General features: G+C 37.5%; 1 protein-coding gene across 9 annotated transcripts in view; it reads right to left on the bottom strand.

Annotated features, from left to right (window-relative positions):
- Positions 1-13,111, bottom strand: part of GIGYF2 (GRB10 interacting GYF protein 2) — a 146,385-nt gene that overhangs the window by 92,952 nt on the left and 40,322 nt on the right. For 8 of the 9 annotated variants that reach the window (XR_006220995.1, XM_042995656.1, XM_007082973.3 and 5 more), the window contains 2 exons: positions 9,984-10,113; positions 8,964-9,059 (listed from right to left, as the gene is read on the bottom strand). Coding sequence is in view for 7 of the 9 variants with exons in the window: in XM_042995656.1 (XP_042851590.1) it covers positions 8,964-9,059; positions 9,984-10,113 (226 nt within the window). In the remaining 2 variants the exon portion in view is untranslated. Of the gene's footprint in view, positions 1-8,963; positions 9,060-9,983; positions 10,114-13,111 lie in introns of those variants that run through there. The other variant, XM_042995658.1, reaches the window with a different exon arrangement.

Below are 13,111 nucleotides of genomic sequence, written 5' to 3'. Positions count from 1 at the left end.
TGACAGCATGGAGCCTGCTTGGGATTCATTCTCTCTCTCTCTCTCTCTCTCTCTCTCTCTCTCTCTCTCTCTCTCTCTCTCTTTCTCTCTCTCTTCTCTCTGTCCTTTCTCATTCGTTCTCTCTCAAAATACATCTGTCCTTTCTCACTCGTTCTCTCTCAAAATACATAAGTAAACTTAAAAAAAATTTTTTCCAAGTTGTGTTTTAGACCTACATGCATCCATTCATTAATACAAAAAGAGAATGCACAAAACTAACTTGCATTTTAAAGACATAAAATACCTATTTCAGGTAACTTCAAGAAATTTAACATATGCAACAAAAAGCTATTGTAGGTTATTAGAACTAATCACCTCCCCTATGAGGGTATGGGTAAAAAAACAATATGCAAAATTCTAGTCTTCAAAGATCTAAACAATCCCTGAAGGGAGTGCCTAACCATCAAAAGGACAACATCAAAATGCTAGTGAATCTTTTGCCTGCTTTAAGCACTGTCCTACTCCAGCATACTTTATAGACAAAGGATTCAAGTAAGTTAAGTGTCAGGAATCCAAAATGATGTGTTTTAACTGAGTCCGGAAATGGACTCTGATGATCTTCTGTGGTTATCGTAATTATAATACCCAGACCATAGCACCTTAAGATAAACTTTTCCATTACAAAAGCAAAAGAAGATTTACTCCATTCGTCATTCCAGACATACTTTTGTCGTGTAGGTGTAGTGCAAACCTTACTTTACTCTTTTTCAAATTGTTAACCAACAGTTCCCAATAGCATTTTGTTGAATAATCTTTGATTTTTCAAATGATTTATTGGGCACTTACTAAATACTGATTTCTTAGAAGTGTTACAGGGTGTTTCTAGATGATTCAATTACTTATTCTATTGATTAAAAGTCTATCATGTTTTGGTAAACAGAAACAAGTCCTCCTCCCTACTTCTTTTTTTCTTTTTAATTTTTTTTAACGTTTATTTATTTTTGAGACAGAGAGAGACAGAGCATGAAGGGGGGAGGGTCAGAGAGAGGGAGACACAGAATCTGAAACAGGCTCCAGGCTCTAAGCTGTCAGCACAGAGCCCCAACATGGGGCTCGAACTCACGGACCGCGAGATCATGACCTGAGCCGAAGTCTGCCGTTTTAGCGACTGAGCCACCCAGGCGCCCCCCTCCCTACTTCTTAAAAAGCTTTTCTGGCCCATTTACATTTAGCCTGTAAGAAATCTAGGAAATTATTATAAGAAAAATAAAAATAAAATATTAAAAGTATGTATAAATACATTCAAAAATTGGAAGATAATCACAGAAGATTAAAACTGGTATACTAAGGCATTAAGTGCAATTTTTAAATTTTTAAAATTGAAAAATTAAAAATTAAAATTAAAAAAATTAAAATTTACAAAATTTAACAGGCAGGATTAGGGTGAGCTCACATAAGTAGTTACTAGAAAAAGACTACTATCCATAGAAAAATTGGCAAAGACAAGAACAAAACATTATATATGAACACGAACATTCAAAAAACTCTTCACTATACTGGGGAAAGATACACAAACTAAAACAATGGAAGAACATTTTTGCCGATTGTGCAGTGAATTTTTCAGTAAAAATACTCAATGTCTGAAGTGCAGAACAATGCATAGTGTAGACCATTACGTGTATAAAAGGGGGAAGACATTTAAAAAAAAAATTTTTTAATGATTGTTTATTTTTGAGACAGAGAAAGACAAAGTATGAGCAGAGGAGGGACAGAGAGACAGGGAGACACAGAATCTGAAGCAGGCTCCAAGATGTCAGCACAGAGTCCAACGTGGGGCTCAAACCCATGAGCTGTGACATCATGACCTGAGCCAAAGTCGGACATTTAACAGACAGAGCCGGGGCACCTGGGTGGCTTGGTCGGTTAAGCGTCCGACTTCGGCTCAGGTCATGATCTCACACTCCGTGAGTTCGAGCCCCGAGTCGGGCTCTGTGCTGACAGCTCAGAGCCTGGAGCCTGTTTCAGATTCTGTGTCTCCCTCTCTCTCTGCCCCTCCCCTGCTCATGCTCTGTCTCTCTCTGTCTTAAAAATAAATAAACGTTAAAAAAAATTTTTTTTTTTTAAATAATAATAAATAAATAAATAACAGACAGAGCCATCCAGGTGCCCAGGGGGAAGACATATTTAATATTTACTTGGAAAAATATAAAACGAACTGCTAACACTTGCTGCTTTTGGGAAAGAGATGCTGGTGGCTGAGGGAAGTGATGGGAAAGCGATTTCCTATTACATGCTATTCAGTAGATTTTTATTTTGAAACCATGTGACTTATGACTTATTCTTTATTCAAACAATAAATAAGTAAATAAATCCGAAAAAAATAAAAATACTGAACATGGCAAAAGTACTAGAAAAATGCTATAGCTATGGCATCAGCGAAACAAGAAAGATCCTCATACAAAGCTTCTTAAAAGCAACTCAGCATATGGAACAATCTGGTGTTATTTCTGGACTTCTATTCCACTGACCTGTAGGTCTATCCTTATACCACAGTTGTGATCCCTGTAGTTTTGTAGTAAAGTTCTGAAATCGGGGAGTATGAATCTTCCAACTTTGATCTTTCTCAAAACTATTTTGACTATTTAGGGTCCCTTGCAATTCTGTATGAATTGTAGGACCAGCCTGTCAATTTCTACCCCAAAACCCCTGTGATTTTGATGGAGACTGCACCGAGAGTAGATTGACTGGCAATATTAAGTCTTCCAAGGCTGAATGAACACTGATGGCTTCCCACTTATTTAGATCTTTTTTAATTTCTTTCATCAGTATTTTGTAGTTTTATGTAAAAGTCTTACATCCCCTTGGTTAAATCTGTAACTATGTACTTTATTGTTTTTGATGCTATTGTAAATGAAACTGTTTTCATAATTCCCTTTGCAGATTATGTCAATCCTGACCCCTACAACTGTGCTGAATTCATTTATTAGTGCTAATAGTTTTTTGTATGTGGATTCTTCAAGATATTCTACATGTAGGATCATGTCACCTGAAAATAGACATAGTTTTACTTCTTCTCTTCCTTCTTATTTTTTTAATTTTTTTTTTAATGTTTGTTTATTTTTGAGAGAGAGCACAAGCAGGGCAGGGACAGAGAGAGGGAGACAGGATCTAAAGCAGGCTGTGCAATGATAACAGTGAGCCTGATGTGGGGCTCGAAATCGCAAACTGCGAGATCATGATCTGAGCTGAAGTTGGATGTTCAACTGACTGAGCCACCCAGGTGCCCCTTTACTCTTCCTTTTTAGAGGTCTCTTATGTCTTTTTCTAGCCTAAATGCTCTGGCACAATGTTGGATATCAGTAGTAAAAGCAGGTAACCTTGTCTTGTTCCCAATTTTAGGGGAAAAGCTTTCAGTCTTCCACAGCTGGGAATGAGGTTAGCTGTGGGTTTTTCATAAATGCCTTTAATCATGTGGAAGGTCCCTTCTATTACCTTCGCTGACAGTTTTATCAAGAAAAGTGATTAATTTTGTCAAACACTTTTTCTGTGCCAACTGAGATGATCAAGTGGTTTTTCCTTGGTTCGATTAATGTGGTACATTACATTGATTTTCCTTATGTTGCACCACGTTTGCATTCTGAGGATAAATTCCACTCAGTCATGGTGTATAATCCTTTTAATATGCTGTTGGATTCAGTCTGTATCGGTATATTTTGACAACTAAAGATATACAAAGAAAACAAACTGCAATAAAACATACTAAACGTTAACAGTAATTATCATGTAATTATCTCTACATGATGAGTTTATGGGGGAGATTCTCTCCTTTATACTTTTCTGTATTTTCTACAATGAATATGAGTACCTTTTATTTTAAAACACGTTAAGATTTTATTGATACAGAGTATATAAATAAATTGTAAAATCACCATGAAAGACAAACCGAGTAAAACAATGGACAAATAACACAGGCAAATCAAAAACCATAATGACCATGAGCACATGAAAAGATGATCCAGCTACTAGTTACTAGTGAGATACAAATTAAAAACAACTATCACAGCCAATGTTTTGGCCAAAATGTAAAAAACAAAAGCTGGGGGTTTGCATAAAAATGAGTCCTCTGGGGCGCCTGGGTGGCTCAGTCGGTTAAGCCGGCCGACTTCGGCTCAGGTCATGATCTCACGGTCCGTGAGTTCAAGCCCCGCGTCGGGCTCTGTGCTGACAGCTCAGAGCCTGGAGCCTGTTTCAGATTCTGTGTCTCCCTCTCTCTGACCCTCTCCCATTCATGCTCTGTCTCTCTCTGTCTCAAAAATAAATAAACGTTAAAAAAAAAAAAATTTTTTTTTAAAAATGAGTCCTCTCGGGACGCCTGGGTGGCTCAGTCGGTTGGGTGTCCGACTTCGGCTCAGGTCATGACCTCACAGTCTGTGAGTTCGAGCCCCGCGTCAGGCTCTGTGCTGACAGCTCAGAGCCTGGAGCCTGCTTCGGATTCTGTGTCTCCCTCTCTCTCTGACCCTCCCCCGTTCATGCTCTGTCTCTGTCTCAAAAATAAATAAACATTAAAAAAAAAAAAAATTAAAAAAAAATGAGTCCTCTCATTTGCTGCAGGTAAGAGTGCAAAAGGGCTTAAAACACTACAGAAACAAATGTAGCAACACATACATTACATTATCCACTTCTGTGCATTTAAAAAAATGTAAAGAACCATGCACCAAAAACCAAAGAGGTGAAAAATCTGTACACTGAAAACTACAGAAAGCTTATGAAAGAAATTGAAGAAGACACAAAAAAATGGAAAAATATTCCACGTTCTTGGATAGGGAGAACAAATATTGTTAAAATGTCAATACTACCCAAAGCATTCTACATAGTCAATGCAATACCTATCAAAATAACACCAACATTCTTCACAGAGCTAGAACAAACAATCCTAAAATTTGTACAGAACCAGAAAAGGTCCCGAATAGCCAAAGCAATCTTGAAAAAGAAAACCAAAGCTGAAGGCATCACAATCCTAGACTTCAAGCTGTATTACAAAGCTGAACTCATCAAGACAATATGGTACTGGCACAAAAACAGACACTCAGATCAATGGAACAGAATAGAGAACCCACAAATGGACCCACAAACATACGGCCAACTAATCTTTGACAAAGCAGGAAAGAATATCCAATGGAATAAAGACAGTCTCTTCAGCAAGTGGTGCTGGGGAAACTGGACAGCGACATGCAGAAGAATGAACCTGGACCACTTTCCTACACCATACACAAAAATGAACTCAAAACGGATCAAAGACCTAAACATTAAGACAGGAAGCCATCAAAATCCTAAAGAAGGAGGCAAAAAACTCTTTGACCTCGGCTGCATCAACTTCTCACTCAACATGTCTCTGGAAGCAAGGAAAACAAAAGCAAAAATGAACTATTGGGACCACGTCAAAATAAAAAGCTTCTGCACAGCAGAGGAAACAATCGGCAAAACTAAAGGGCAACCAACAGAATGGGAGAAGATTTTGCAAGCGACCTAACAGATAAAGGGTTAGTATCCAAAATCTATAAAAAACTTATCAAACTCAACACCCAAAAAACAAATAATCCAGTGAAGAAATGGGCAAAAGACATGAATAGACACTTCTCCAAAGAAGACATCCAGATGGCCAACCAACACATGAAAAGATGCTCAACATCACTCATCATCAGGGAAATACAAATTAAAACCACAATGAGATACCACCTCACACCTGTCAGGATGGCTAACATTAACAACTCAGGCAACAACAGATGTTGGAGAGGATGTGGAGAAAGAGGATCTCTTTTGCACTGCTGGGGGGAATGCAAATTGTTGCAGCCACTCTGGAAAACAGGATGGAGCTTCCTCAAAAAATTAAAAATAGAACTACCCTACGACCTAGGCATTTATCCACGGGATACAGCTGTGCTGTTTTGAAGGGGCACATGCACCCTAATGTTTATAGCAGTACTATCGACAATAGCCAAAGTAAGGAAAGAGCCCAAATGTCCATTGATGGATGAATGGATAAAGAAGATGTGGTGTATGTGTGTGTGTATATATATATATATATATATATATATATACATACATATACATACACACACACATATATACAATGGAGTATTATTCGGCAATCAAAAAGAATGAAATCTTGCCATTGGCAACTACATGGATAGAACTGGAGGGTATTATGCTAAGTGAAATTAGTCAGCCAGAGAAAGATGAATATCATATGACTTCATTCCTATGAGGAATTTAAGACACAGAACAGATAACATAAGGGAAGGGAAGCAAAACTAATATAAAAACAGGGAGGGGGACAAAACATAAGAGACTCTTAAATATAGAGAACAAACAGAGGGATGCTGGAGGGATTGTGGGAGGGGAGATGGGCTAAATGGGTAAGGGGCATTAAAGAATCTACTCCTGAAATCATTGTTGCACTAAATGCTAACTAACCTGGATATAAATTTTTAAAAAAGAAATATTTAAATATTTAAAAAAACACAAAGAAACAAAAAAATAATAATAATAATAATTTTAAAAAATACAGAACCAAATCCAGCAATTCCAATTTTACAACACATGTTCTAAGAATGATTACTTTAGCATAATTTGCAACAGCAAAGTTTGAAAACAACCTAAGTATCTAACCAAAAGAGACTGGAAAAACTCTGGATTTTCTCACTTAAGAAATACTAGGCAAGAGAGATGAACAAACTAAAGCTATGTGTATCAACATAGATAAATCTAAAATCATTACTGAAAAAAAAAAAAGCAAGCTGCAGAATAAAAACTACAGTACGCTACCTTCAATATAAAATTCATAACCCTATAGGGGCACCCAGCTGGGTCAGTCAGTAGAGCACACAAGTCTTGATCTCAGGGTTGTGAGTTCAAGTCCCATGTTGAATGCAGCGATTACTTAAAAACAAACTCTAGGGGCACCTGGCTGGCTCAGTACATACAGCGTGTGACTCTCAATCTCAAGGCAGTGGCCCCACAATAAGTGCAGACATTACTTTCAAAGATATTTTTAAAATAATAATAAAAATTTTTTTTTAAATTTTATAGCCCTATAAAATGAAACTTTTATGGCAAGAGAATACACAAGCATGTAATGAAAATAATAAAACATGAATGAGAAAAATAATCCAATTCAAAGTAATCCCTGGGAAAGAAGGGGTACAGTATACCCCAGGCAGTCTCAAATGAGAAATCTTATTTTTTAAAACAAAAACACAAATATGTAATGATTTTAAGATTTATATATCTGAATTGTAAATGTATCGTTATTTGTAGTAATACTTTCAAATTTGTCTGTTTCAAATACTTTATAGTAGGAATATTTTTAAGAAAAACTAAACCAAAATATAGCCAAATGTCAAATCTATGTGAAAAGGAAATTGGCCAGTTTTGAAAAGGAAATTTCCAGCCATCACTGGAGACAGAACCCTTTCTTGTGTACTCCTTATAGCAATAAACACCTTTTGGTCAATGAAAATATCTGATGATTCTAGATGAAATTACATTTCAGGAATAAAGACAGAACTAGCCTAATTCAGAAGAAATCATAAAACAAAAACTGCTTATGACACTATGGTGATGAAAATCACCAAAGATTAATAATATCACACCTGTTTTAGAACTTAACACGGTTGTGACAGAGGTCTTCTAACAAGTTGTGTTTTTTTTGTTTTTTTTTTTTAATGTTTGTTTATTTTTGAGAGAGAGAGCACAAACAGGGAAGGGGCAGAGAGGTGAAGGGGGACAGAGGACCCAAAGTGGCCTCTGCACTGACAGCAGGGAGCCGATGAGGGGCTTGAACTCACGAATCATGAGATCATGACCTGAGCCAGTCAGACACTCAACCGACTGAGCCACCCAGGCGCCACAGCTTCTCTTTCTTAATGGTGATATCTTCATACAAAATATGGCCAGAGTGTAAACGAAATAGCCAGAGTTATCACAAAAAATAATGATGAAATGTTCTGGAATTAAACAGTGGTTTACAACTCTGTGAATATATTAAAACCCACCGAATTGCATACTTTAAAAGAGTGAACATAGGCACAGCTGGGTGGCTCAGTCAGTTACGCGTCCGACTCTTGATTTTGGCTCAGTCATAATCACACGATTCAGGAGTTCAAATCCCGCAACAGTCTCTGTGCTGACAGTACAAAGCCTGCTTGGGATTCTCTCTCCTTCTCTCTCTGTCCCTCCCCGACTATCTCTCTCCCTCCTTCTCACACTCTCTCTCACTCTCAAAATAAATAAACGTAAAGAGTGACTGTTATGACATATGAACTATGTCTCAAGAAAGCTGTTTTTAAAATTAAAAAAGCAAAAAAACAGTGATGATTCATTTACAGTGGCATTCCAACATTCCAACAAAGCTCCTTTTTTTCCATTTACTGCAATTACCATAAGTTCCATAAAATCAAAAACTCTTATTTATCTTTGGAAAGAGCACACTATAAATAAAGACAACACAAAATCTACTTTCCAGCCTAAAAATCTAACTTTCTCGCAATGTCATAAACAAAAATCTGTGATAGAACTACACATTTTAAAGCATATTTTGAGCTGAAAATCTACATTTTCCTTTAGTGGCAGAATGCTCTGGTGAGAAATCAGGTTGCCAATTACTTCTGACAACTACATTTTTCTGAAAAGAAGGCCCTACCTCCCCCCCAAAACTACCTCTACTCAAGTAAATTATAAGGGATGGCTCCTATCATCCATAAGGAAATAGAAACATTTCCTCACCTCTACAGAATACTCAAAGCTTCAGAACTAAAGCAGAATCTCATCTACCAAGATAGGCATTCACATATCAAGAAAACAGAAAGCAGGTGGCAGACCTGTGGGGATGTTGGGGCCTTAGAGCCTAAGTGGTAACTTCCTGTTTTCATAACTCAGTGGAAAGGAACAAGGGTTTGACCTAAGGCTCAAAGTTAGACACAAACCTGTTCTTCTTCTGTAAAGGGTACAAGAGCCAACGGAGGCAGGGGCTCCTCCTGTAGGATAGGCAGAAATTCTTTATCCAGAAGGTCTGAAGGTATCTGTATGACCAAACACATGACCATGAAATTAATGCTATCCCTCCAATTAACAAAAATTATAAAAAAAGAAAAAAATACTCTTCTGTTTATCTCTTGGTGATTGTTACAAATATGGAATAAAGCTTATTCAACCACAATTACCTCCAGTAGTACTTACATATTCTGAGAAGGTTAAATATTAACAACCCCAGTCCCGTTCCTCTTCCTCCCGTCAGACCACCACTTTAGATTTGATATACAGCATTAACTCTGGCATTCCAGAGTGCACAGCGGAAGGGTAAATATCCTCACATTTAACTCAAGGCACAAGGCAGTAAAGAGTTTCATAAGCAATTTTATCTGTCCTCAGCAGCCATCATTAAAATGTGACATCCCCAACCCATTAATAAAAGCAAAAACAAAGTATATCGTTAAAACAGAAAATATTATCTCTCACTAGTCAGATAGTTAAGTGTACTTTACACTGTTTGGGTTTTGACCATTTATAGGAAACACAAATGTGGTAACATATTTTAAGATATTCTCTCTGCTAAAAATCGTATATTTAACACAAGAAGGGGAAAAAAGCAGCAACTCCTCTTCTCACTCGTAACTTCTAACTGAAAAGAGGTACAATAAGAAATTCCTCCTTTCTCAGACGTCAAACTGGGATAGAAATGGACATGAAGGAGACATTGAGAGGAAATCAGACAAAGTATTAAGTGCTGAATATTCTGTTTCCATGAAGTTTTCTATTCCTATAATGAAATCTTAGGTCCTCAGTAAAAAACACGGGCTCCTTACACTTAGAAGATTCTCTGTCAATTACTACAGGTTTCAAAGCAGGAAAAAAGAGAAAAACCATGAGTCCATCATCTATCAATGTATCACTGTACATACCCTGAAATCTCATTCCTAATTCTGAAGTCTTTCCTTTTTCCTTACCTTGTTATCTTTAAGGAAAAGTGCTAACATTTCTTCTCTACCGTAACGATAGTCTGCTAACTTATACTTCGGCAAAGCTGGAGAAAGAGGAGGGGACGTGATACTCCCACCACTGGACAGAGCTCGGAGCCTAGGAGAGACATAAAACACAAAAATGAAGGGTCAAATATTCTGGCACCAAGGACTTTTGTTTTTATGTGCTATAAAAATGTTCACTGTAGGTCTTTAAAAGAACAGAAAGAAATCCCATTATCTCAAGATTTTAGCTTTCATATAACCATTGTCACAACACGTTGAGAGCAGTTCACTGAGAAACAGACAACCATGTGGTAATTCCCTAACTTAAAGAGGTATCATGATATATCCCTGAGAAATCTGGAGTGAAAAGGTGACACTGTTTCAAACTTGTAATATCTTAAGCAGGCTTCACACCCAGCACAGAGCCCAATGTGGAGCTTACATTCTTTTTTTTTTTAGTGTCTGTATTTATTTTTGAGACAGAGGGAGACAGAGCATTGAGCAGAGGAGGGGCAGAGAGAGGGAGACAGAATCTGAAACAGGCTCCAGGCCCCGAGCTGTCAGCACACAGTCCTACGCGGGGCTCGAACTCTCAACCACGAGATCATGATCTGAGCCGAAGTCAGATGCTCATCCAACTGAGCCATCCAGGCGCCCCCCAATGTGGAGCTTAAACTCACCACCCTGAGATCAAGACCTGAGCTGAGATCAAGAGTTGGACACTCAACCAACTGAGCCAGGCAGGTACCCCTTGAAATTATAAAGGTAACCTGATTAAAGTACGGGGTACTTGGCTGGCTCAGTCAGAACATGCGACTCTTGATCTTGGAGCTGTGAACTCGGCCCCTACGTTGGGTATGGACATTACCTAAAAATAAAATCTTCTTAAAAAAGAAGTGAAATATCACCTTCTACCTGTTAGATTAATAAGAATTAATAAATCTGACAATACCAATGAATAAATCTGGAGTATCAGTTGCTAGTAAGTATCAAAACCAATGGAAATTCTCAAGTAGTAACTGTGGGACTGTAATGGAACAACCACTTCAAAGAATAATCTGCTAATGTTTAATAAAATATTTAGTAAAGTATACTACACGAAAGAAAAAGCAAAACACAGAAGGTTAGGAGCGCCTGGGTGGCTTAGTCAGTTGAGCATCCAACTGCTGATCTCTGCTCAGGTCATGATCTCACGGTATGTGGGACTGAGCCCCACACTGGGCTCCGCACTGGAAGTGTGACCCTGCTTGGGATTCTTGCTCTCTCTCAAAATAAATAAACTTAAAAAAAAAAAACACAACACAGCTTACAAAAAAGAGATACACGTAAACCTGTAAATAAGTTTATACTGTTTAAGAACCATACAAAATGTAGCAAAAGTATAGACGCAAACATGAACTGACAAAAAACTCAACATAAGATTCTATGTGCAAAGGGAAAGACAGCATCAAGGGAGTTTTAATTATACCTGCAATGTTTTATTTTCTTAGCTTGGCACTGGGTACATGGATATTTGCTACAATTTATACTTTTATATGCCTGTAATATTTCATGATTCATTTTTAATAAAAGCAATCAATGATCAATGTAGAGAAATTCAAAATGCAGTGAAGAATGAAAATACAAAAAAAAGAAAAATTTAAGCCATATTTACTGTTAGGCAGAAAAAATATATAACCCTAAAAGGAATGGAACTGGGGAAAGAGGAACATTTTTTTAATTTTATAAGATGCTTTTATTTTAAAAAGGTGGGGAAACCTCAGCAAAAAATGGCAAGAGTAAGATCCCACTGCAGCACTGTGTCAAAGAGCAAGTGGCAAAACTATCAGCAGCAACTCATTGTCTGGGGGCTGCCTGAAGTTCTATACAGTAGTAAGTACCAAGGGTAAAAGGGGCCAGTGTACTTTAGCCTAAATGAAAATTCAACAGAGGCATTAAAATACATCCCCAAATTGCTAACTTCATTCACATTAGCAAAAAAGAAGAGAATAATCTACACAGTAAAAAAAAAAAAAGAAATCAGAGCATTGTAATACCAATAAAAGGAGGGAGAAAAAAAAAGGAATGTATTAGTAAATTCAATGGTAGAGTCTTTTCTCAATGTTTCTATCTTCTCTTTTGCACTTTTTTTAACATTCATGGGCAATTTTGAACATTTATAAAAGTCCAAGAATTACAGAACAAACTCTCATGTACCACTCACCCAGCCCTCAGCTCAATAACCCATGGCCAACCCTGCTCCTTCCACCACCCCATCTAACCCTTCTTTAATAGCGTTTTGAAGGAAATCCTACGCTTTCAAAGCTTTTTTGAAGGGAATTATTTTCAAGATTTTTTGAGGAAATTTTTGAAGGGAAGTTATTTCATTTGTAAATACTTTAGAATGTTCTAAAAGATAAGGATTTTTTTCTAGTCTGGATTTTGCTGATCTTATTCCGGTGATACAGGTTTACCACGTTTCGCTGTTCTCTGCATTTCCAGTACACTGGTGACTGCAAGTGAAGGGTACTTCGATGTGGCGGTGTGTAATGCCATCAGGAGGCAGTCCCTGGTTTTATGGGTCTAGCAATCCCTGAACCAATGCCTTCATAGGTCCCTAAGTTCACTAAGGTTACAAAGTGATTTTATTTTATCATTCTTTATTAGCGGGAGTATTTCTACAAGGAGAAACTTCTCTCTTAACACTATTTGGTGTTGTTACTCAGTAGGAAATAGGTTGTTCCCGTAAGAACTCATGTTGTTCTTACAGGAAAGTTAGAAAAAAAGCCTTCTTAGTTTTCAAAATAAGGACTTAGTTCACTAGCATTCTCCAATGGTAACAAATTATTTTTTATTAAAGTATTTCAATTCAACGCACTTCACAACGTCCAAATTGTCTCATCCTTTTTTGCTTTTTAAGTAGGTTCCCCACCCAAGGTGGGGCCTGAACTCCCAACCCCGAGATCAAGAGTCATATGCTCCACCGACTGACCCAGTCAGGCGCCCCTCAAATTGTCTCCTCTTTGACCGTGGGAGATTCTTCAGGTTGGCTCCTAATTCTGACACAACCCTAGCAGTCTTTAACAGCTTCTTTTCTATCTGGTGTGTCAAAATGTTCCCGGCACAGCTTA

Source organism: Panthera tigris, chromosome C1 (assembly GCF_018350195.1).
Source record: "Panthera tigris isolate Pti1 chromosome C1, P.tigris_Pti1_mat1.1, whole genome shotgun sequence".
NCBI classification, from domain to species: domain Eukaryota; kingdom Metazoa; phylum Chordata; class Mammalia; order Carnivora; family Felidae; genus Panthera; species Panthera tigris.
Note: the sequence above shows the minus strand (reverse complement) of the source record. Positions and strands in the feature narration are given on the sequence as shown.